The sequence below is a fragment of the Musca autumnalis genome, unplaced genomic scaffold (genome assembly GCF_047663935.1).
Source record: "Musca autumnalis isolate F117 unplaced genomic scaffold, ASM4766393v1 scaffold_5, whole genome shotgun sequence".
NCBI lineage: Eukaryota > Metazoa > Arthropoda > Insecta > Diptera > Muscidae > Musca > Musca autumnalis.
Genome location: NW_027412088.1, coordinates 7,515,410 through 7,539,557, shown reverse-complemented (window position 1 = coordinate 7,539,557; position 24,148 = coordinate 7,515,410). Strand labels below are relative to the sequence as shown.

Here is a 24,148-nt window from a genome sequence, read left to right as displayed (position 1 = left end):
TGTAGCTAAAACTGTCAAAATACCGTAAATCGGGGGGTACCGTTATATGGAGGCTATACCAAAACGTGGACCTATGTCCACAACTTTTGTTATATAAGTTTATTGACATTTAAGAACCCTAAATGTCAAATTATAGCTACATCGGTCTGAAAATGTTGCTAAAAACGTGAAAATACCGCAAATCGGGGGTACCGTTATATGGGGGCTATACCGAATCGTGGACCTATGTCCACAACTTCCAATATATAAGTTTATCAACACTTAAGAACCCTAAATGTCAAATTATAGCTACATCGGTCTGATAATGTAGCTAAAAACGTCAAAATACCGTATATCGGGGGGTACCGTTATATTGGGGCTATACCAAAACGTGGACCTATGTCCACAACTTTTATTATATAAGTTTATTGATACTTAAGAACCCTAAATGTCAAATTATAGCTATATCGGTCTAAAAATGTAGCTAAAAACGTCAAAATACCGCAAATCGGGGGGTACCGTTATATGGGGGCTATACCAAAACGTGGACCTATGTCCACAAGTTTTGTTATATATGTTTATTGACACTTAGGAACCCTAAATGTCAAATTATAGCCAAATCGGTCTGAAAATGTAGCTAAAAACGTCAAAATACCGTAAATCTGGGGGTACCGTTATATGGGGGCTATACCAAAACGTGGACCGATATAGCCCATCATCGAACTTGACCTGCCTGCAAACAAAAGACGCATTTTCCCAAAATTTCAGCGTCCTATCTCCATTTTTGTGGATGCTAGAGTGATTACCACAGACGGACGGACGGACGTGCTCAGATCGACTTAGAATTTTACCCTGATCAAGAATATATATACTTTATAGGGTCGCAAATGAGTATTTCAATGCGTTACAAACGGAAAAACAAACTTAATATACCCTCCATACTATGGTGGAGGGTATAAAAACAGCGCTTGCCGAACACTGCAAACATCATAATCACATACCCAACATCGATGGAGTGAGAGTGCTACAAGCAGAGAGTCATTACAACAAAAGACTTACACTTGAGATGCTCCACATCAGAGTGAGGCAGAGAACATTTTTGGGTCTCTCTTGTGCTCTCAATGAGCGTAAATTTGTTGTTGTTCACAACGTGTTAGCATCTACACAGGCTGTGAGCGATAACAAATTTACGCTCACTTAGAGCAAATGGGCTCTCTTGTGAGTCACAATGCCTCCTCCTGCTCCACATAAACAGCTTACCAACAACAAAACGAATAAACAGCAAAACAGACACCGACAATACAGCATACTGTTAGAGATACCTAACACAGAAAAACGATCGAGCAATTCGTAAATAATAATCAGTGCAATACTAAATTTTGACGATGGTAGACATACTACGCTAGTTTTTAAGTTTGCTTTATTATTTACACGTAAGATTTATTTATATTTTTCTGTGATTATACATTTTTATTTATTTTTCTGTAATTATACAATTTTTATTTATTTGTAACAAATGCTGTGATATAGATTATAAGTCGTACATTGTTTTTATTTGTAGATCAATACTCCCTGAAGATGGAATTTAATTAATTTCGAAATATTGGAAAAATCATTAAAGAATAAAGAAAACATCAAGACCTCAAGCTCGAACAAAAATGTGTATTTATTAAGAAATTCGAAAGGTCAATAAAATCAAGAAACATTTGATATCGGATATTTTAAAAGAACATGGTGAGACTTTATTTTGAAATTTTACTATCTGAGAATTCCCGATTAGAGGCTTGCCTCCCAAAACAAGAGGTTTACTTGATATCGATGGACTTGCAAAGTTTAACCGAATGTTTGTATGACTGATAAATCTCGCAATATTCATAAAATTACAGTTCCAACTCCTATTTGGTTATTATTTTTTTTAGTTGGGATTTTGTTTCTGATAACAATTGATAAGAAAATTTCTGGGTGCAAGTATATATACAATACTTACCATTTTAACACCAACTCGTAGTCATCATATTCAAATGTCCATTGGCTTTTGGATGCAACTTTGCGCAATCGTTTCTTTATTAATTATCTTCGTATTTCATTAATTTCTTTATGGATATTTTTATTTATTTTTTATAATGATGATTTTTCAGCAGGTGCCTTTGTAATGAATTTTTTGATTCAACAGAATTATTGTCAACATTTAGAAATGTTTTAAGATAAATTTTAATACCTCTGTTGGACAGAGTATTATTTTTGTTTGATTTGCGAATATTAAGTATATATATTTAAAGTTTTTTTTTTTTTAATTAGTAACTGTTGATGTTATTCGACCTTTTTCATTTATGTTAGAAATAAAACTTTTTGAGCTTTAAGTCCATGTGAATTTTTATTATTTTATTTTTCCAATATTTCACAAAATAATTAATTTTCTTGATATTAGTATCACAGCTATCGACTTTGTACTTATTATTAAGTCGATAGCTGTGATACTAATAGTAAGAAAATTGTTTAAAATTATTTAACATGTAGTTAATATAGGCAATAAAATATAAAATCTTGTGAATTTTTGGGCCGATTCCGTACAGCGAGGCGAGTCGTGTCGCGTTGCCAGTTGCAATTTTTCCATTACGTATGGCAAAAGTCGCACGACGACGTCAAATTTTGTCGCCGTAATGTTCATTTTCCGGCGACAACAAATTAGCTGTCGCCGTTCATTTTTACTAACGAATAAAAATAAATAAAAAAAAAAATAACTTGTTATCGACGATTATTTTCTATCGCTGTACGTAGTGCATTTTTTAAATTTTGTCGCAGAGACGATAGACGACGCGACATGACTCGCCTCGCTGTACGGAATCGGCCCATTAAAAGACAATTCATTCCATCAAAGAAACTGAGGTTATATACGAAATTTATTTCGAACCAATTTTATTACAAAATATCTAATACATTTCAAATATGATATCGTGGGAAAACACATACGGTCTATAACCTCACTTTTACAATTTGATGACTCAAGTTTACATTTTTTAAAGATGATTTTTTTATTATAAATAAAGAAAACGACTTAAATTTCATTCATTCTTCATTTGTATATTTCTCTCATTTCTAGGAGATTTATGTTTTTTTATTCATTATTCCTCTCTTACAATATAATTTTATGGGGTTTAGATTTTAATAATAATTTTTTATGTTTTGTAAAACGAATACTTGGTAAGTTTTTTTTTATCATTTTTCAGATACATAAAAACCAATTTTAATACATTTAAATTTTGTAAAAATGTATGGCCAATCTTATTCTAAAGCAAAATAAAAGGTATAAACGCAAGAGAAGTAAATTCAGTTAAATAAACTTATTGGTGGTTTATTCACTTAACCATACATACACACATATACATACATATATGCAGCATTTGAAGCAATATATTTTTAATAATAATTCAGTATGTTTTTAGTGCTACTAAAGGAATTTCGTTTTTGGTATTAGATGGATAATGAAAAATAACAAAATGATCATAACAAATTATAAGGAAAGTTACATATATATAGATAAATAACATTAAAAAATACTTAAAATTACATTTACATATACATATACTTGATTGATATTAAAACGCAAAACAAAATTCATTAAACCACTTATGATTACATAGAAGCAGTTAATGATAACAATACATCAGAGTTTATTATACATATTAAGTTGAATAAATAGAATAAAACTCAATATTATTGGAAAATTATTACAGTTCCTTATTGTTAAATATAGTAGTTGTTTGTAATTAATAAATATTTATGTATGTTATAAGTATGTGTATGGCTGAACATGTGGAAAACATGTCTTCAAACACGCAAAAGAAAAGGAAACATTCAAATTGTGGTGCATTCGTACCATACCACATACATACACATTTAAATTCAGTTTTGGTTTGGATTCAGTTATGTTAAACATTAAGAAGTGATCATCAATGGATATTTTTTTTTTAGATTTTCGTAATGTGGTTCAAAGTGATGTTGTTTTGTGTTTTTTTAATCATACGTTACATTCAGTCCTAATCCCTTGAGGCACCAATAATGGCCAATATGTACGTGAAGATGTTGATAATGTCCAAGTAAAGGTTCAATGCAGCAAATATATACTCTTCGGGACTAATCGAGTACTTGTGATCGCCGCCCATCATCAATTGGGTATCATAGACCAAGTAAATGGAGAAGAGCAGAGCACCAATTGATGAATAAACCAGAGTCATAATTTTGCCGGGAAGGAAAATGGCCACAATGCCAAATATGAGAAAGACCACCATGCAGACAAGCAGAACACCGCCACACATGGTGAAATCATATTTTGTCTGGAATGCAAATAGAGTCAAGGCTAGGCAAACAGCAGCAGTTATGCCAACGGCCATCATAATCTAAAGAAAATATAAAAAAATTGATCAGTATATTGTCGTAAAAAAATTATTTTCTAAATAAAGTAAAATTGCAAGTGGTAATAAAAATACCTTATGTGGAAATAAAAATCCTTATATTAAATCTATGACAATATGGCTGACTTCCGCATCGTCAGTTGCATTACAAATGACTGAAAATGTGCGAAGTATTATGTTTCTTAACGCCGTTGCAATTAACAAATACGAAGCTACGTGTTTCAAAATATCAAAAATATCAAATAAAAAGCAAACATGTATAAATTTTTTCTGATACATTTAGTTGCATTTTCGAGGAACAATGTATGAGTGTGCACCAGAAATATTTTGACGAAGTTTAAACAACACAAAGCAAATGACGATACGGAAGTCAGCCTATTACTTTCGAAAGTATTTAGGGCATAAATAGTAGACAATTCTTTAAAAACAAGTAAAAAAGTGTCAGTCAACTTTGCCGACAGAGGTATACCCTCACCCTATGTGAATTCAAATTTTCATCCACAGACAGATAGAATGTATTTAGCGTCTCTTCAGAATTTTGTGGCTCTTTTCCAACATTTGAACTTGCCGACAAAAATGTAGATTAGGAATTAACACAAATGTTGAACTTTTTTGGGGGTGGTACCCTTAGGGAGGACCGATATGGGCCATTTTAGAAGTTGAACTAAATTTTGACAAAATATTAGGAGATCCAAAGTCTGGACCAACTTGGTTGCACCATTCAAGTGATATCGTCTTAATATTTTAGTGACATTTTTAAAATATTGGGGAGAAGTACCGGAAGTTGGGGACCGGTATTGCCCCATGAAACTAAGTTTGGATAAAATATGACGAAGACCAAATGTTGCACCAAATCCGTACCACATATGGTGAACTGCCGCATATGGTGACCTAGGACTTTTTACACCTTTCGGGATGTTTTCCCAAGAAATATGGACCTGCTCCTGAAAAAACTTTTACCGTCAGAATGGATGTATCGAATGCAAATCGCTTCAACAAAAATCAAAGTGATTCGAGAGCAGGTCTTAAAGTGAACTTATCCGACATTTTCTGTGGGAGGTACCCAAAGGAGTGCACAAATATTGTCCATATTCGAACCTGATCTATATCTGGTAGATATATTAGGATGTGCAGAGTATGGATTACATCGGTCACTCCCTTCAAGAGTTATCGTGCGCATATTTTTTCCGAAGATTTTTGAATTTTTGTGAGGGAGGCACCTGAAGGAGTGGACCGACATGGTTTATCTTCGTACTTAAACTATGTTTGGACAAAATATTACGAAGGCCAAATTTTGGACCGAATTGGCAGATCCGTTGGAGATTTATCCTGCGCTCCAACCATTACACACGGTTTCATATGGGTTTTTTTGCACCTTTCAGGCTATTTTCTCAGGAAGTATGGACTTGCCCCTTATGAAACTTGTACCGTCGTATGGGGGACAGCGAAAACAAGTTGCTACAACAAAAATCAAAGCGATTCGAGAGCAGGTCCTAACCTGAACTTTTCCGAAATTTTGCGTGGGAAGTACCCGAAGGAGTGGACTGATTGAGCCCATATTTTAACTCCATCTAAATCTGGTAGAACTTTCACGATGTACAAAGTGTGGGCCAAATCGGTTACTCCCTTCAAGAGTTGTCGTGCTCACAAATTTTCCGAACATTTTCGAACTTTTGTGGGGCATGTAGGAGACTAATGAAAAATGAAGTGAATGTTATAGCATTCAAATTTAAAAGCTAAAAAATTAGTTGTATTTTTCATTTCGTTTTTCGATTTCAAGCAAGTCGGCGAACCATTTAGAGGTAGTTTACACTAGCTTTGTTCCTTTACTCTTTTAATGGTAAGGGTGGTAAAAGAGAAAAGTGTCAAAATTGCTCTCTCATGAACATTTTTACCAGAAAAGTAAAGGAACGGAAAAATGGTAGATCTGGCAGCAGTGTCAAAAAGAAACATAAAAAAGTCAATTTTCGTCTTTTGTTTCACAGTTTTTAATTTAGTTTTGTCAGCGTTCGACTTTTTCTTCTGTTTTTTGTCCATTTTCTTTTTCATTGTGAAATAATCGTCAAACAAAAGTCGAAAAATCAGTTCTGCTATTTTTACCTGCAGAAATTTTGCTGGTAGCCTGTGTTAAAAGAGAAATCCATTTTAGCTCTCTCCACTCTCATTCTCTTAAAAAATGCTTCCAGTTTTGCCACTTTTCGGGGTTAAGGAACGCTTTGCAGGTTAAAAATGGTAAAAATGGTAACCTCAGGTAAGTAAAGGAACACAGCTACTATCTATCCATGTCATATGACACGAAATGAAAACATTCCACATTTACCCACGGAGGCAATGTGGAGACGTGGTTTTTTACATTTTTGCTGGTGTGGACGGAAAATCTCCAATATTACACATATTAGCGAATATATAACGATGGAAAATGTCATGTCATATGACATTTACATATAGTGTAAACTACCCCTTAATTGCATTGACGACGATGTAAACGCAATTAAAATCAATTAAAAAGCGTTCAGCATAAGTTTAATTTATAACTTTACAATTCCCGGTACACTGTGAACATGTCCAAAATATATCAGTGTAAAAATCTTTTGATGCTGTCGCTACCTATTTATATTTTTATATGTCTGATGTATGCAACTGCTCTACAGGGAGCTGTTTTCTTTTCAGAGTACGAGGAAAAGTCCTTATAATCCCCACTTTTCGTATTAAATTTAACTAATCAACATCTTAAATTGTTAACAATCGAATTTAACAACATGCACAATTGCAGTTTACAAACTTACCTCTGTTGGTGCATATCTGCTTGCTGAAACTCCCAATAAGAATGATTCGGCTAGTGTAAACAAGCTTAAAAATATGAAATTCATAGGTGTTTTACGACGTACGCCTTCACAACAAGCCATGCAGATCATTGTAACGAGAAGAACGGCTAAAGCAACCCAAAACAGAGCTGGATTTCTCATAGCAAAATCACGGGTGCCCTTATGAAAAGCGAACAAGGCCACAAAACCAAAAGTTACCAACAATTGTCCCTAAAAGAAAAAAGTATGGTGTAGAGTAAACATGTTTTAGAAATGTCAGTAATAGACTTACCATCAAAATAAGATAAACTTTGCGTATGAAGCCTTTGCGCACACTTTGATCATCGAAAGCAAAGTTCTTAGGGGCCTCAGGATCTTCATAGCCTCCGCCATAGTCGTTTTGTGGTGGTGGCACAAAGCCTGGTTGTGGTGGAACAAAACCAGGACCTCCGTAGCCACCTTGAGGAGGAAAACCACCAGCTGGAGGATAGCCACCCGCTGGAGGATAGCCCCCTGGTGGTGGATAGCCACCAGCTGGAGGATAGCCGCCTGGCGGTGGATAGCCACCTTGGGGATAACCGCCACCATAATATTGTTGATTCGGATCTATAAATGTGAAAAAGAAGCAAAAATATTGTCATTAAAACCAACCCATCCATCTCCACAAGCATATGAAAAAATGAGCCTCAATTGTATATTTTACATGCGGCGTCTACACAAAAATGTGTATATTTACGAAATTTAATTTCATGCAAACTAATTTGAATTTTACAAGCTGTGTGTGTAACTTTCCTTCACCCTGATTTACAGATTGATACATTTTCGTTTTCAAAATATTCTAAAATAAAAATTGTACTCGTCGACAGCAAAGACTTTTAATAAAATACTAATATTAGAAGCGTTAATCACCACATGAAAAAACAGTTCATTTATTTTCAACTGAAAAGAATGTTCCCTTGGATTCGAAAAGAACTTCGTGGCGGTGTTATCGCACAGATAACAAAAATATATCAGACTTCAAATTTAACACACTCACAAGAATTGCGTAGAACACAGTCTTGCCCACAAAATTAAGGGACAGCCAGTTTTTATTCTTAATAAAGAAATATATTTACAATTTGTTTTATATGTGTGAGTATATTTTAAGTAGCATTGTTACCACCGTCTTCACTTTAAAGCTTTTGTTTATATAGCATTGACAAACAAGCAACACCTGTTCACTTGGGAAATCTTTCTATCAACACTTCGACATTCATACGGACAGAGTGTGTAGTTTATCTGCCTTTTGATATGATTAATTAAAAATTCCGTTAATTGTGTGGTTTGAAATTCATTTCACATTTTTGACGATTCCACATAAATTTGTCATTAAATATGAATTGTTATCGATCGCTCATAAAAAATAGCATTTGCAAGATAAAAATATGATTAATAAGGCCATAGTTTTTGACCTATGATACTCTTTATGCTGAATGTGGGAACTTTCTGTTACAAGTAATATTCCATTTATGAGTGTATAAAAAAGGAAATTTATAAAAAGGAACACGAGGATAGAATTAATTGAAATCACGAACAGTAATTGAATAGATGAATAAAGTAGGCTTCTACTGCAGAATGCTGATTTTATTTGACAAATTTCCAAGTCAAAGTATTCAGATCATATACAAAATGGAAATTTATTCAACTCTGCGAATTGAAAAACCAACTATCTAGCAACTACTGGCATCCAAAAATAAACATGTGCAAATTTTCGAGAAATTTCAATATGTTTAATCAGGTTTACCTGTGGGGTTTGACGTCATTTGTGTGCCTTCGAATTGTATTAACTCTTAGAAGAAACACAATTATGTTGTTAATTTAATTAGGAAAATAAAGTGTACATTTGTTTGTATGTATAATGGTGTACATGTGGCTATATAAACTGGCTTACTCAGCGCTAATTTATTATCGTGACTTGAATTTAGTGTGTATGATGAGAATATACAAATGTACATCTTAACAGGTTCATAAAGGGTAAGCTCAAAACTGTGATTTATGTGTGTCTTAAATTATAAAACAAACTCTAACTTTACAAAAAAACTCATAAATCTCCATGGTCCAAGAAATAAGTAGTTATTTTTTGGCCACTAAAAGTCAAAAGTACTTTTTTTAATAATCAAAACTACGTATTACTACTACTTACATATTTCTTGTGATATGCCCTTGTTAAAATAATGGGTTAGTAAGGAAATTTGTAATGAGTTTTTCCTGGGCCGTGTATACAAAAACCATTCTTCGGCGATTTCATTTACTTTTAGATGCATATTTATGTATTAGCCTTTAATTCAATACCGTCAATTATTATGAAAAAATATACAGTTTTGAAATGGTTCTTGCTCCTTTATGTCCTGTTAAAGAATCTGTTTATTCAACTCTTTCGAGAGTGCTGATCTTTAAGACTGCCTGTTATGACCGTTAATAACTAAATTTCTCCTGCCATGAAGTGAATTAAGATATATGTTCTGAATTTCAACCGATTCTAATGTCATATTGAAGATAAAAGTTCTATGGGAGAATGTTACAGGAAAAACACAATCAAAATCCTTTCTTCTTGAATCTTGACAAAAATAGCGATTTGGATTAATGCTCAAGGGTTGCGTAAGGAGGAATGGACCGAAATTTTTAGGAGTGGATTTTATTTTGGCAATCATTCACACCGATAATTAAGAGCTTTTGGGCCATTATTTCAGGAAGCATGGACTTGCCCACGAAACATAATATGGCTACAAACAGGAGCACAAGGAATACCTTCGTTAAAAATGTCCAAATGATCCTAAAATAGACCCTAAACTGTTATTAAAAGTATTGAACTTTTGCGAGGGATGTACACTAAGAAGTGGACGAATATTGCCCATTTTCGAACTTGTGCAAAATATGACGATATTCAAAGTTCGGACTAAATCTGTTACTCCGTTCAAGAGATATCGCGCATTTCAATTCAGCGAAAATGTTTGAACTTTTGTGGAGGAGATACCGGATGGAGAGGACCGATAAACATAATCTACCACTGCTTTATCCGACACACATGCTGCCGGAGGGGTTTTTACATCTTTCGGACAACTTTCTCAGGACATGTTTCTGAAAAAGTCTGTACTGTCGTAAGAAGTCAATATAAATAAATAAAAAATGTAGAATTTTTGTTGAGGGATGTAACACGCGAGGAGTGGGCCGATATGGCCATCTCCGAACTTAATCTAAGTTTGGACAACAATATTACTCTAAATAGTCTGAAACGAATTTCGGCCAAACATACTTGTGGTCTAAAATCATTATTTCGATGAAGCACATTTCGGTCGAATGAAAGTGTATATATATACCCTCCTCCTTAGTCTAAAGACTGAGCGATAAATAGGGCGGTAAGTGAAAGATGAAAAAAAATCCATTTGTTTAAATTTATAGACCACGATTTTAGACATTGAATACAAATAAGTTGTAGAGAAAAAGTGGCCACCGAAAACTAAGAAATTTTGATGAAGTATCTTGTTTAGAATATGTACAAAAATTTACCCACCAAGTACCTACATATGTATGTGTAGTGTATGGTGTTGAATGTTTCAGAGGTTAGTTGTTGTTATTGTAGCAGCATACAAACCTACGTAGAAGCTTAGGTTTGATGCTGGGTTGGCAGCCGCTGGCCGAAACGATACGGTTTCGGGTCAATCCGGTACGATAGAACCCGCTACCGTGGGATTAGGTTAGTTGTAATGAAGTTCGGTTTCTGTAGCTACCGAATTTGTATATTAGTTTACACGTTTTGATTGCAATAACCAAAATAATAACATGCAGAAACTAATGGCAGTGTAAAAATTAGAGAAAACTTGTATGCTTTTGCGAAATAGGTATGTAACACTCAACATACGTGTATACAAACAAATATCATTTATCTAAAGTTGAAAATATAACTTTTTTAGGCTCAGAAAACTTTAAGCAGACCCATGGCACAATTACCAAGGTAGTGGTGTCAAACTGGCTGCACGGAAATGAAATGCCAAATCCTTTTATAAAAAATTATTTTTGTTGCAATTTCTCCAACAACATAAAGAAAATTTTGACATAACATATTTAACATTTTACGATACCACTACCTTGGTAATTGTGCCATGAGCAGAACACAATAACGGATTTGAATCATACGCGAAGAATCCAGTGATTCAGTGGATTTAAATGGTCGATTCCACTGTAAGCATAAAATTAAACGTTATAAGCTGAAAGATTACTCATTCTTTTTTTTACAATTTTCTTTTGCATTTCACACTGGCCCTTGGTTTCCATTTCAAAATACATACATATACCACAGATTAGTATGTTAGTATCTAGACGTAATCATAACTTTAATATATAAAATACGGTCAGTGAATTATTAGCAATACTAAGGTGTTATAGAACTGAAACCAAAAGATATGATAAAGAAATAAAATAGACACCTTGATAATAGGGCCCGCCGCCTTGCCAAGACATTTTGTTTTGCTTGCTTTTAAATTTAGAAAACTCACAGATGGGAAATTTACTTCGCTAAAGAATTACTTCTTCTACTTCTATATTGTTTGCTTTTTGAACAATTAGGCTGAAAATTAGAAAACACACACAAACATTAATATTGTTAATATTAAACTTACCAGCCATACTAATGTTATTTAGTGTTTAGCTTAGCTCTACAAGAAAAAAATGTGTTCGAACCAGTAGATACCTAGAAATAGAAAACTTGGATTAGTAAATGTGTAAATATGCAAATTAAAACCACATGAAGGGTTTATATGCTATAATTTCATTCCGAAGAGTCACCTAATGACTTATGTTGCAAATTTAACTCGTATGTTTTTAATTGTAATTGTTAATATGTATTACTTTCCGCAACGAATATAATTTTCATACTACCGCAACATTCTAAGATTTTTATCCGCTTTTAATTTAAAAGAAGTACTTTCACTTATTTATATTTATCAAAGACTATTTAATCTTTTCAGCATATAACACACACAATATAATTCCAATGAGACGGGGTATTGACTCATATATTGTTTTCATGTCAACGTCTACAGATAAGATAAACAATAGCTAATGAATGGTTTGTATTCTTTTAGATAGCTATGTAAAATAGTAAACTAGAGTTCCAAACTTGGCATAAAAAACACCCACTTTCGCACGGAAGCCAAGACAACCACTTTTTCCAATTTCAGGGTTATATAGTGTTTTGATTTTCACAAGAATTCAAATGATGTCGTCATCTATTTACTGTAAAGTCAAGATGAAAAACCTTGACATGACCATTTCATTATATTTCACCATTTCACATATATTAAATAACTACTAAAAAATACTAAAATCCGACTTTATTTTACAATTAATCTAAGGTAGGTGACTCATTTTTAAGCGGTGCGGTGCACTTAGACGACTTATTTTCGCACTGTATATTATTTATTGCACAAATTTACTTTATGTGATTTTTTTATTGTCATTTGTGTGACGTCCAATTATGTTTGCATTGATATCGGGGATTTTCAAATTACCTTTCACAAAATTAGGACTTGATGTTATTGTTTCTCTTTATAGAACACTTGGAAAATATATTTAATTTTTCTCCGTCTCTTGAGTACAACTTGTTTGGATTTCTATTTTTTTCTGGACAGAAACAGAAATGTAGTTGCCACACGTCGCCGAAACATAGTAACCCTATTCCAAAGTGAATTACTGACTGCTAAACCTAACCCTGCGTTTACACATGAAAGGCCAGTTGAGTACATGTATTGCTTGTCAAAAACCCAAAAGTTGCCTGTGTGACGTAGGCGTCCAGACAACTTCAAAAACAGTTGTAAAATTATGAATGAAAATCACCGATTTCTTTTTTTTTTCGTTCACATAGTTTGTTTTTATTCATGTTCCTTTGTTTTCAACACATTTCAATTATTATATTATGTTTATGTTTTGTTTAAAGAGAAGTGAACATTTTACCACTTTTTTGTGTACGGGAACGGTTTTTCGGGTAAAATGTGTAAAAGTCGTAAAATGTGTAAAAACTTTTTTGTTCTGGAACAAAGCTTTAAATGTTTTCATTCGTAAAACAAATAATTTTCCTTTCTCAGTAGTCACGCGCGCAAAATTTGCGCTAAAGAAAATTGAGTTTTTGGTTGAGAGCGGGAGGAAGAAGTAGATAGGGGCTCTTTCCTCTCCGCTATCTCCCAAAAACTCAATTTTCTTTACCGCAAATTTTGCGCGAGTGACTACTGAATGTGCAATGATTGTTGGTCTGTTCCAGTACTGCAAGAATCTACTAATTTTTCCTATTTTTTCCAATAACCTAATATTATAAAATATACTAGCTGTTGCAGAATATTCTGTAGCTGGTATTCAATGCCAACTTTTTATCCCGTCATGCTCCGGATCATGACATGTACGCGATCCCTACGTAATGGGGATGTCGCCCCACGGTTCGGAAGGTGTGGGAATGAGTGGCGTTGGGAACGTTCGAAAAAAATGTAAAAAAAAACAATTTTACCAAAAAATGAAGAAAATAGGTAAAGAAAACGAAAATGTGAATGCGATTATAGTTTTTAACAAAATAAATTGTGTTTGTTGCGTGAATTAAATACGACACTGATGGCTAGTCTAAACACGCCTTAACTGGTTTATATATTTTTCTCAGTAGTCACACGCACAAATTTTGCAGTAAAGAAAATTGATTTTTTGGTAAGAGCGGGGACGAACGAGTACAGAGAGCTCTTTCCCCTCCGCGCTCTTCCACAAACTCAATTTTCTTAAACGCAAATTTTGCGCGTGTGACTACTGACTTTCTAATGGACGACTTTAGTTATAGGTCGCCGTCATTTGACAGTTAAACTGTCATTAATATGGCAGCATCAGGCCTCTCTTCTTCTTTTAGCCACGAAGGCCGAACAGCGCTTATTCATCTGTTGGGACGGTGCGAAAAGTTGTTTTTTGTTTGAAAAACAGTAAAATATAAGTTATTTAAAAGGTAAATTTAGCTACAAAGATTAAAAACTATTTCCGTAAATGAAAAGAAGTGTGCGTAAGTAATGGAAAGCAATGTAATAAGCCATCTGGAAACAATGCTCAAACATGTGACACTAACCGGAATTTGCGATTTTATAAGAGAAATGAATGAATTTCTTATATTTTGCAAATTGTTTTGTGATCTTGGGAAGATAAATGGGATTGATTAAATGTTTTATTCAAAATTCTTGAAATATTTTCACATGTAAAATTATTCTTTGTTAACATGATGCAATCGTCTATATTTTCCATGTAAAAATAAGTAAGAGAAAGAAAAACAATTTTTGTTCTCTTAGTATCTCTCCCGAGTTCCTTATCAGTACTCTCCGATTTATGGCCTGCAAATAGGTGCAATTAGATCAAATGAATTTATGTGGTTTATTTTTCAAATGTTTTTATTTTTTATTCAACAGATAAAGGCACGTCTTATCAAAATGGTGACCGAAAACGAAACCGCCACGAAAGCACCGAATTCCAACGGAAACGAAGGTGAAACCACATCGAAGAAAGCTGCAAAAAAACAGGCCAAGGAAGCATTAAAGGCTGCCAAGGTAAGTTACTATTCCGTTATAAGAATGTCTTCGACGATATGAAGCAAATTTGTACATTTATAGAAAGCCGAATATAAGGCTGCTGCTGGAAAAGCCGATAATGCCAATGCCGCAGACAGTGGAGAAGATATTTCAGCCGGCTGCTATGGCATGTATGGTATTATCAATTCCAAGGAAACACATGAAGAAAGAAACTTTGTAACAGTGACCGATTTAAAGGATCATGTGGGCAAGTCTGCCATCTGGGTTAGAGGTCGTGTGCACACATCCAGAGCAAAGGGCAAACAATGTTTCCTTATTTTACGCCAGAATAGCAGTACGGTACAATGTATTTTGGCTGTAGGTGATAAAATATCCAAACAAATGGTGAAATTTGCTGGCAAGTAAGTTATAATTTAAAAATTTGAGTTGACTACGATTATTAAACAACTTTTTGTTACATAGCTTGAACAAGGAAAGTATAATTGATATTGAAGCCGTAGCCGTAAGTGTTCCCACTAAGATCGAATCTTGTACGGAACAAAGTCTGGAATTGTCGATACAACAACTGTTTGTAGTATCACAAGCTAAACCACAATTGCCACTGCAAATTGAGGATGCCTCTCGGCCCGATAATCCTGATGATACCGATGGCCTTAATATTCGTGTCAACCAGGATACACGTTTGGATAATCGCGTATTGGATTTGAGAACTCCAGCTAATCAAGCTATATTCCGTTTGGAAGCTGGCGTATGTCGCTTGTTCCGCGATATACTAACCGCCAAGGGTTTTACAGAAATTCACACACCCAAAATTATTTCGGCTGCTAGTGAGGGTGGTGCGAATGTATTTACCGTTAGCTATTTTAAAGGTAAGTCGACATTTTGCCCCTTGATCTTAGTTTTATTAATATTGGGTATTCCTATAGATTCTGCATACTTGGCCCAGTCTCCTCAATTGTATAAACAAATGGCAATTGCTGCTGATTTTGACAAAGTTTTCACAGTAGGCGCTGTATTTCGTGCAGAAGATTCCAATACTCATAGACATTTGACTGAATTCGTGGGTTTGGATTTGGAAATGTCTTTCAAGTACCATTACCACGAAGTTCTCCATACAATTGGTAATACATTTACCGATATTTTCAAAGGATTACGCGATCAATACAGCAATGAAATCGAAGCCGTTCGCCAACAATACAGAGTTGAGCCTTTCAAATTTTTGGAACCTCCACTAATTCTGCAATTCTCAGAAGGTGTAGCCATGTTACGTGAAGCTGGTGTTGAAACTGGTGACGAAGAAGATCTCTCTACACCCAATGAAAAATTATTGGGACGTTTGGTCAAGGCCAAATACGATACAGATTTCTATATTTTGGATAAATTCCCCTTGGCCATTCGTCCATTCTACACCATGCCCGATCCCAACAATCCAATTTATTCCAATTCATATGATATGTTTATGAGAGGTGAAGAAATTTTGTCTGGAGCCCAGCGTATACATGATCCCGACTTCTTAACAGAAAGAGCCAAACATCATGGCATTGGTGAGTAAACAGGTAATTTTTTCTCTGTAGACACATTTTAAGCGTTATTTTTATATTCTTTACAGATATCAGCAAAATTGCTGCCTACATCGAATCGTTCCGCTTCGGTTGTCCTCCACATGCTGGTGGTGGTATTGGTATGGAGCGTGTCGTTATGTTGTATTTGGGTCTTGACAACATCCGTAAAACATCAATGTTCCCTCGCGATCCCAAGAGATTGACACCCTAAATTATCATCACGGTTTTACACAAAAGAAGAACAAAGCTTGATGCTTACAACAACAGCCCTTCTTTTGCGTTGGTTTTTTGTGTTTAGTTGACTTTTTGATTTTCTTCGTCAATAATTATTTTATTTAGTTTTAACCACAACAAAAACTGCATTATTTTTCCTTTTTCTTTTTTAACGAAACGATTTACTTAATTTATCCTCGATACCCAAATACATATATTGTATTTTACAATATGAATGTTGTTTAACAACACAAAGCGATGGAATATCTACATATGCGAAGAACGAACAATTTTCGAACTATTTTCAAGGCTGATTTAATTAATAGTGCCCTCCCCCGAAAAAAAACTTGTCGGAAAATCACACACCATATAAATACATTTTTTTTAAATAACAAAATAAAAACTATTTAATTTTTGTATCCAAAGAAAGTGATATCGTTATCTTTTTCTGTTTATGGCGAATTGATAAACAATTTACGATAATAACAACTCTTTGTAAGTATGTAGTAAAGGGGTCGATTATCGATAGCAATTATCGTTGAGTGGCGTTGGCAGTTGCCAAAATTGCTTTATGTATGACAACTTTCAACTGAAGTTGTTCCTCCCTTAATAGAACAATGTGCAAATTACTTAATGTGCATACATATGTACATACATACAGCTGTGTTCAAAATAATAGGAGTGCTCATTCACACCAAGGGAATGGTCGAATAAACATGGTTAAACTAACCCCCCATTTTGGTTTATTTTGAATTTGTTTAACATTGTTGACATCCCAGCAGTTAATTCATCAGCAGAAATGTGATAATCTGTTTTAAATTATTTACTGTTTACACCAACATTATAAATCGCCTTCAAATTTGTTGTTCAAAAAAATAGGAGTACGGAAGAAAAAGGACAATAAAAATATTTTTAGTTGAGTTTAAGATCAAAAGTGTCTATATTTTAGTTGACAGTAGTGAATCCAATAGATTTTATGAGATTTGATGGCTGTTGGAAAACAAAAGTTCTTTGGGAGGTAGCCTAAAAACAGGTGATTGTCCTTGCAGCGATTTTTTCCATAAATTGAGCACTTATTGGGTAACTCAATGGATTTTGTAGACAGAACTTTAGTGATTAGAGTTTTTTATGATCTGAATGTTATCTCGAACAATATATAATGATCGGTATCCCAGAAATTTGTGTATTTTGATCCTTGAGCCAAGTTAAAGCCGGTTTCCGTTACCTCTTTACGTAAGGATCGGTTAAAAAAAGCGTATCTATAAGGCATTAATTTCTCAATCAAGTGATGTTTTGAGGTCCTTAGCATCTTTACTGCACGCAGAATTCATTATATGGTTCATTTTTGAATAATTGGATGATTGGCACATATGAGACATTTTTCAAAACGCTTTGTTGAGAAGGAAACTTTAAAGACAAACTTTTGAAGTTGGCCTAAGATTATTTTTATTAGGTTTTGCATCGTATAATAAACAGTTTTCTAATGAAAATAACCTAAATGAAGTATTTTTGAGTGAAAAACGTAAGTTTATATTGAAAAATATATTACCGCGTATACCAATCTTAGTGCAATCCCAGCCTGCCTATCACTAAATGGTGCAAAGTACATTTCAACCGTTCACGTTTTAAACATTTTTTGAATAGAAGCGAAACTGATTACATATACAAGGTTTGCATCCTAAGGACTTTTAAATATTATTTGGTTAGGGGAATAAATTCCTTATAGATACGATTTTTGGACGATCCTTGCCTTAAGGGCTAATGTAAACTGTCTTTAAACTTGGCTCAAGGATCAAAATACACAAATTTATGGGATACCAATCATTATATATTGTTAGAGATAACATCCACAGCATCAAAAATATCTAATCGTTAAAGCTTTTGTCTACAAAATCCATTGAGTTGCCCAATAAGTGCTCAATTTATGGAAACAATTTCTGCAAGGACAATCGCCTGTTTCTTGGCTACCTCCAAAGGACTTTTGTTTTCAAACAGCAATCAAATCTCATAAAATCTATTGGATTTACTACTGTTAACTAAAATATTGACAATTTTGATCCTAAACTCAACTAAAGCTATTTTTATCGTCCTTTTTCTTTCACACTCCTATTTTTTTGAACAAAAACTTTAAACACGATTTATAATGTTGGTGTAAACAGTAAATAATTTAAAACAGATTGCCACATTTCTGCTGATGAATTAACTGTTGGGATGTCAACAATGTTAAACAAATTCAAAATAAACCAAAATGGGTAAGTTTAACCATATTTTTTGACAATTTTCTTTTTTTGTATGGGCGCTCCTATTATTTTGAACGCAACTGTATGTATGTACTTACAAACTTTGCGGCAACTCAAGATGATAAGTGACATATCGTAAGTGCCTTTGAATTGTTATTTGTTCGCTAAGGTTTCCAGCAAAATATTCGATGCCAAAGATGCTATTCAAGCACCTTCCCCCATTCTTTTTACAAGACTGTGACCCCCAAAGGATCCAAATCATTTTGGATGGCATCTTCAACAACACAGTGGAATCGTATCTTAACCAACACCTTGGCATGGCATCTATACCAAACCTTTGGCATGGCATCAGTAACGCTTTGGCATGTCATATGGCCCGAACAAGAAGAAGTCAAAATTGGAAGGATTAAATTCATAAAGTAAAATATAAAAATATGTATGTAAATGTTGAAGAAAGGAATTGAATTGTACTTAGCTGCTTAGCTGGAGAAAAGATCGGATGTTTCACGTATTGTATTTATTTATAATTCTTGAAATTCCTTTAAATGCTGAAGATCAAGTGAGATATTGGCATCGCATGGAACAACTTCCACAAAATTTTTCTTGGTTTTCTTTGTATTCCTCAGCGTTTGTCGTTTCGGCCATGATTAAAAATGCAATGTTAAAGATTTTCGGAACAACTCTAGTTTAGTAAAACTCTCCGATTTTTTTGAATTTTTTCCAGAGGTAGATATTGCGCTGATCATGGGAATGTATAATTTTCTTGGGGGACGGGTCCGGTTACCCGGTTTTTGGACCCCAAAGTTCGGGTTAGACCCGGCTCTACTGAACCGATTGCTACAAATATGGGTATCATTGGAAAGCTTATGGAAATATCTATATAACAAGTGGTCATATGATGGGTTCAGGTGGTCGGGTGATATAACCCAAAAACTGATTTTCGGACCCGGATTTTTCCATAAAACCTTAAAAATTCGAAAACGGGCCCATTATGGGGTCCCATTTAAAGTAAGCCAGATTCTAGCACTTTAACCTTTTCAAAATGGTGCTATATGTTGTAATACCTTCTCTGGATCCAGAGATATGGCTCTTAGAATCTCGACAACCAATAACCGGGCCCGTCCCCCAAGAAAATTATACATTTTCGTGATCAGCGGAACAATATCTACCTCTGGAAAAAAAAATTTCAGAAAAATCGGAGAGTTTTTACTAAACTAGAGTTAAGCCAGATTTTTAATGTCTTTTTGCCATTTAATGACCTTTAAACGATATTTGTTCACTTTTTTGCAAATTGCAGAAATTTTTCGGATGTAAATAAACAATTTTCGCATATCTGTCAAAAAACAGCAGTTAAGGCCTGCGTACATAAGCTGCTCTGCCTGATTGCCTTGCTTTCCTGCTTCATTTTTGACATAATAAAAATAAAAGAATAAAGAAGACAGAGGAAATTTCGAACTGCATTGCCCTTTTCTTTTTTATTCTTTTATCAGAAGTAAGCAAGGTAAGCAGGTAAGGCAGCTTATGTACGCAGGCCTTTAAAAATGTTGCCACATATCAAACATTTATTAATTTTTTATCGATTACCAAGTGGATTGTTGGTAACAAATATTTTTCGTTTTAAGGCCAAACCTATAACTCTGCGTGTTGCGTGTGGAGTTATAGGTTTGGCCCTTAAGGGCTGGGTACATAAGCTGCTTCGCCTGGTTGCCTTGCTCTCCTGCTTCATTTCTGATATAATTGGTCTGTTCCAGTACTGCAAGAATCTACTAATTTTTACTATTTTTCCCGATAACATAAAGGAAAAAATGCTATCGTAGTAAAAAATAGTAGCTTATTGCAGGTTCTGGAACAGAGCATCTAAAAATAAAATAATATAGAAGGCAATAAGAAGGAAGGAAGAAATTTCGAACTGGGTTGTCCTTTTCTTTTTTATTCTTTTATCAGAAGTAAGCAAGGTAAGCAGGCAAGGCAGCTTATGTACTCAGCCCTTTAGAATTATATATTTTATTTAAAATAAAGCAGAGTTTTATAAAAAAATTATGAATTTAATTATTGCAAAATTATTTGAAATAAAGTAACGGTATGGCAACACAAATTATTGCTCTGTTCCAGAACCTGCAAGAAGCTACTATTTTTTACTACGATAACATTTTTTCCTTTATGTTATCGGAAAAAATAGTACAAATTAGTAGATTCTTGCAGTTCTGGAACAGACCATATATTTTCAAGGGTTCACATTAGGTCTGTACGATAGCTTCGCAAGTAAAAAGTACTTGCAAGTTCTCTGTAACTTTTCTCCACTAATTTTACTCTCTCGAAGCTAAAAATTTTCAGAATGCATAGAGCAACAATTTGCAAAAACTTGCAAGAAGTCAGCTGATTTGACATCGAAGGTTGTTTACTAAAATTATTTGATTATCCATTGCTACAAAAATAATTCTCTTTCCATATCATAAATTAACGGCTTGCCGTCCACCTAGTGTTCCTCCTACTCCATTGATGTGCCGTTTAGGCTGGGATTTGATACATTAGAAATAAAACAGTCATCACAAACTACAAAAAAATATTTTTCTAAATAGTTTTCTATACTTTATTTAGTTGTTTGTTTTCTTTTTTATCTTATTATTTTAATAACCAAATGTTTGTTTATGTTTTTTGCCAAGAATTGGAGCTATCTTCTCGACCTATCACAAATGACAATAATGCTTGGTTTACATTTACGAAATCCACTCGATTTCAACTGTCAAATCCATAGGTTAAACGTCTCATCTGGATTTGATTTGACGTTTGAGCTATGGAATTGACAGTTGAAATCGAGTGGATTTCGTAAATGTAAACATAGCATAAGTCTGTACGATAACCCAAAAGTTTGTACAAACATTTACAAAATGCTGTTCGATAACAAACTTGTAAAGTAAAAGAGTGCGAATTTGGAGAGAACTGTGAGAGAATATTGGAGAATTTTGTTACTGAGAACTTACAAGTTTTTGCAAACAAAATTTTCCTTGCAAGTTTGATCAGCTGATTTAAATTCGAATTTACATGTGAACATTTTCGTCCGATAATTTTTTAAAACTTTCGACGTGGATAATCACGGCAAGAGCACATCGATCAAATTAAATCCTTGTTTGTCGATAAAGGGCATGGCACGTTTAACCTATGGATTTGACAATTGAAATCGAGTGGATTTCGTAAATATAAACCAAGCATAATAGTAAGTTTACATTTACGAAATCCACTCGATTTCAACTGTCAATTCCATTGTCCATACAAACGTCAAATGAAATCCAATCGATTTCAGATGAGTTTTCATTTGACGTATACTCAAAGGAATTAATAGATGGAATCGAGTGGATTTCGTAAATGTAAACATAGTATAAGAGAAATTTTACTCATTGATACTCAGTAGTCACACGCGGAAAATTAGCGGCGAAACTTTCCCATTATTTTGGCGTTCACAGATCGAGTTCCATACTAAAATAATTTTTATTAAAATGCCGTATTGGGGAACTCGATCTATGAACGCCAAAATAATGGGAAAGTTTCGTCGCAAATTTTGCGCGTGTGACTACTGAGTTACGAAAATAGAGAAAAAAAGTAAAAAGACAGCATTTAGTAAACTTTAGCAAAGTAACAGATGATTACCAAAACAAAAACATTGGCGCCAATGTACGAAAGAAAAACTAAATCCAAAGCAATGAAAAAGTTCTTCAATTTTAAACAAAATAAATAAAAATTAATTAATATATTAATAAAATAAACAATATACAGCATGGTAGAACAAGAAAAGGTAGCAGCAATACCCAGCTGACTGAACTGGGTTGTAGTGTTAGTGTCAAATTTCTTATGACATTTTATACATTAATTTCTATTTCGATGTACATTAGGGACATATATTTTTTGAGAAAAAAATATATCATTCGGAAAAAACCATTTCCCAGAAAGACTTCTTCATATCAATGATATGTAACCTCCTCCAAGTTCAAACGATAAGCCGCGCAGTAAATCACCGCTTGTAGAGGCGATACAACGTTTGTTAATATGTGAGGTATTTTGTTAAAATTTAAAAAAATAAAGCCCTAATAAACATGTGCTTCTTTGATTTCTAAAACAAAACATTGAAACAGCTTCTCCTTTTTCTATGAATTTCCAGCGACCCCAAACTTTTCTACTTAATGCGAGAATTTATGCATTTAGTGGAATGATGTGGAACCATAAAAATTGAAAATGTAACGAATTTTCATTCATGTTTTCCAAAATATTCAACAAAATGTGAAAAATTATTAGTTTTTTAAATTCCAATAATTTATAGACATTTCCTTGTTTTGTTTACAAATACAACTGGCAGTAACGTTACAAACAAAAACAAATTCCTTTGTGGTTGTTGTTCGAGTTGTATTTGTTGTAGTATTAACTTTACCTTGTATTTGTTCTACCATGAATATACAGCTGAATCGTAACATATAGTCCCAATTTACATTAAGCGATTTTCCTTGCGGCAATTGTCAATTTGTAGGAGAGAGAGAGGTGAGGCATATGGTAACCAGGGGTGCCAAGTTGGTGGTTTTCCCGCTACTTGTGGTGATTTTTGACGTACAAAAACCACTGTTTAAGCAGGAATGTCGACTGTTTTAAGGTAAAAATCGCTACAGCCCTATGGTGCGTATGTGGTTGTAGCGATTTTTACCTCAGAACCGTTGACATCCCTGATGGTAACCCTTTGCCTCTCAACACCCTCTCTCACCGACAAAGTGACAATTGCCGCAAGGAAAATCGCCTAATGTAAATATGGGGCTGGATTCTTGTTCTATGAAAAATTGAAATGAAAAATATTTGCCTTATAAAATTTTTCATTGGACATTTATTTCCTTTATACAACTTTTCATAGAACAAGAATTGAGCCCATGGACATATTCCACAAAAATCATAGCTTTGTTCCAGAACTAAAAAGTTTTGACAATTTTTACGAGTTTTATGTTTGGTTTACATTCGGCGTCTTTTCGTGATTTCGAAGGCGTTTCGTGATTTCGCGCGAAATCAAGCAAAAATTATCATGATTTCGCATACAAAAATGAAATCATCTCATTTCGTGATTTCAGCGAAATCAACATCGAAATCACAGTACACATGATATACAACCCTGCTTTTGCCTGAAAAAGTACCAAAAGTTGCAACACTTTTCACGTATCACAATAAACAAGGTAGATGGTCAGTTGCTGCAACAAAAAATTGTATTATCAAAATTTGTAAGCAATGTGAAAAAATATGAAATTACTTTGTTAAAATGCTGTTTTTCATTGTGTTCCCGTACTTTTTAGTGGTTATGTTAGAAAAAAGAGCAAATTTTCATAAATTGCT

General features: G+C 33.9%; 2 protein-coding genes across 7 annotated transcripts; one reads left to right on the top strand and one right to left on the bottom strand.

Moving 5' to 3' along the window:
• Positions 1-3,039: 3,039 nt before the first annotated feature.
• Positions 3,040-12,946, bottom strand: Nmda1 (N-methyl-D-aspartate receptor-associated protein). 6 transcript variants are annotated; one of them, XM_073956671.1, is made up of 6 exons: positions 12,742-12,882; positions 11,659-11,798; positions 8,979-9,023; positions 7,488-7,801; positions 7,178-7,426; positions 3,040-4,376 (listed from the first exon to the last, which is right to left on the bottom strand). In XM_073956671.1, exons 2-6 carry the CDS (start codon positions 11,690-11,692, stop codon positions 4,017-4,019), a joined length of 1,002 nt encoding a protein of 333 aa, XP_073812772.1. In that variant the 5' UTR covers positions 11,693-11,798; positions 12,742-12,882; the 3' UTR covers positions 3,040-4,016. The 6 variants fall into 6 exon arrangements, with proteins under 6 accessions (XP_073812772.1, XP_073812773.1, XP_073812777.1 ...); XM_073956672.1 differs by lacking the exon at positions 12,742-12,882 and adding an exon at positions 12,017-12,035; XM_073956676.1 differs by lacking the exons at positions 8,979-9,023; positions 11,659-11,798 and adding an exon at positions 11,851-11,921 and having other exon boundaries at positions 12,742-12,946.
• Positions 12,947-14,051: 1,105 nt separating this feature from the next.
• Positions 14,052-16,979, top strand: AspRS (aspartyl-tRNA synthetase). The gene is made up of 6 exons (XM_073956670.1): positions 14,052-14,204; positions 14,656-14,793; positions 14,857-15,176; positions 15,238-15,644; positions 15,702-16,319; positions 16,385-16,979. Exons 2-6 carry the CDS (start codon positions 14,677-14,679, stop codon positions 16,546-16,548), a joined length of 1,626 nt encoding a protein of 541 aa, XP_073812771.1. The 5' UTR covers positions 14,052-14,204; positions 14,656-14,676; the 3' UTR covers positions 16,549-16,979.
• Positions 16,980-24,148: the final 7,169 nt, after the last annotated feature.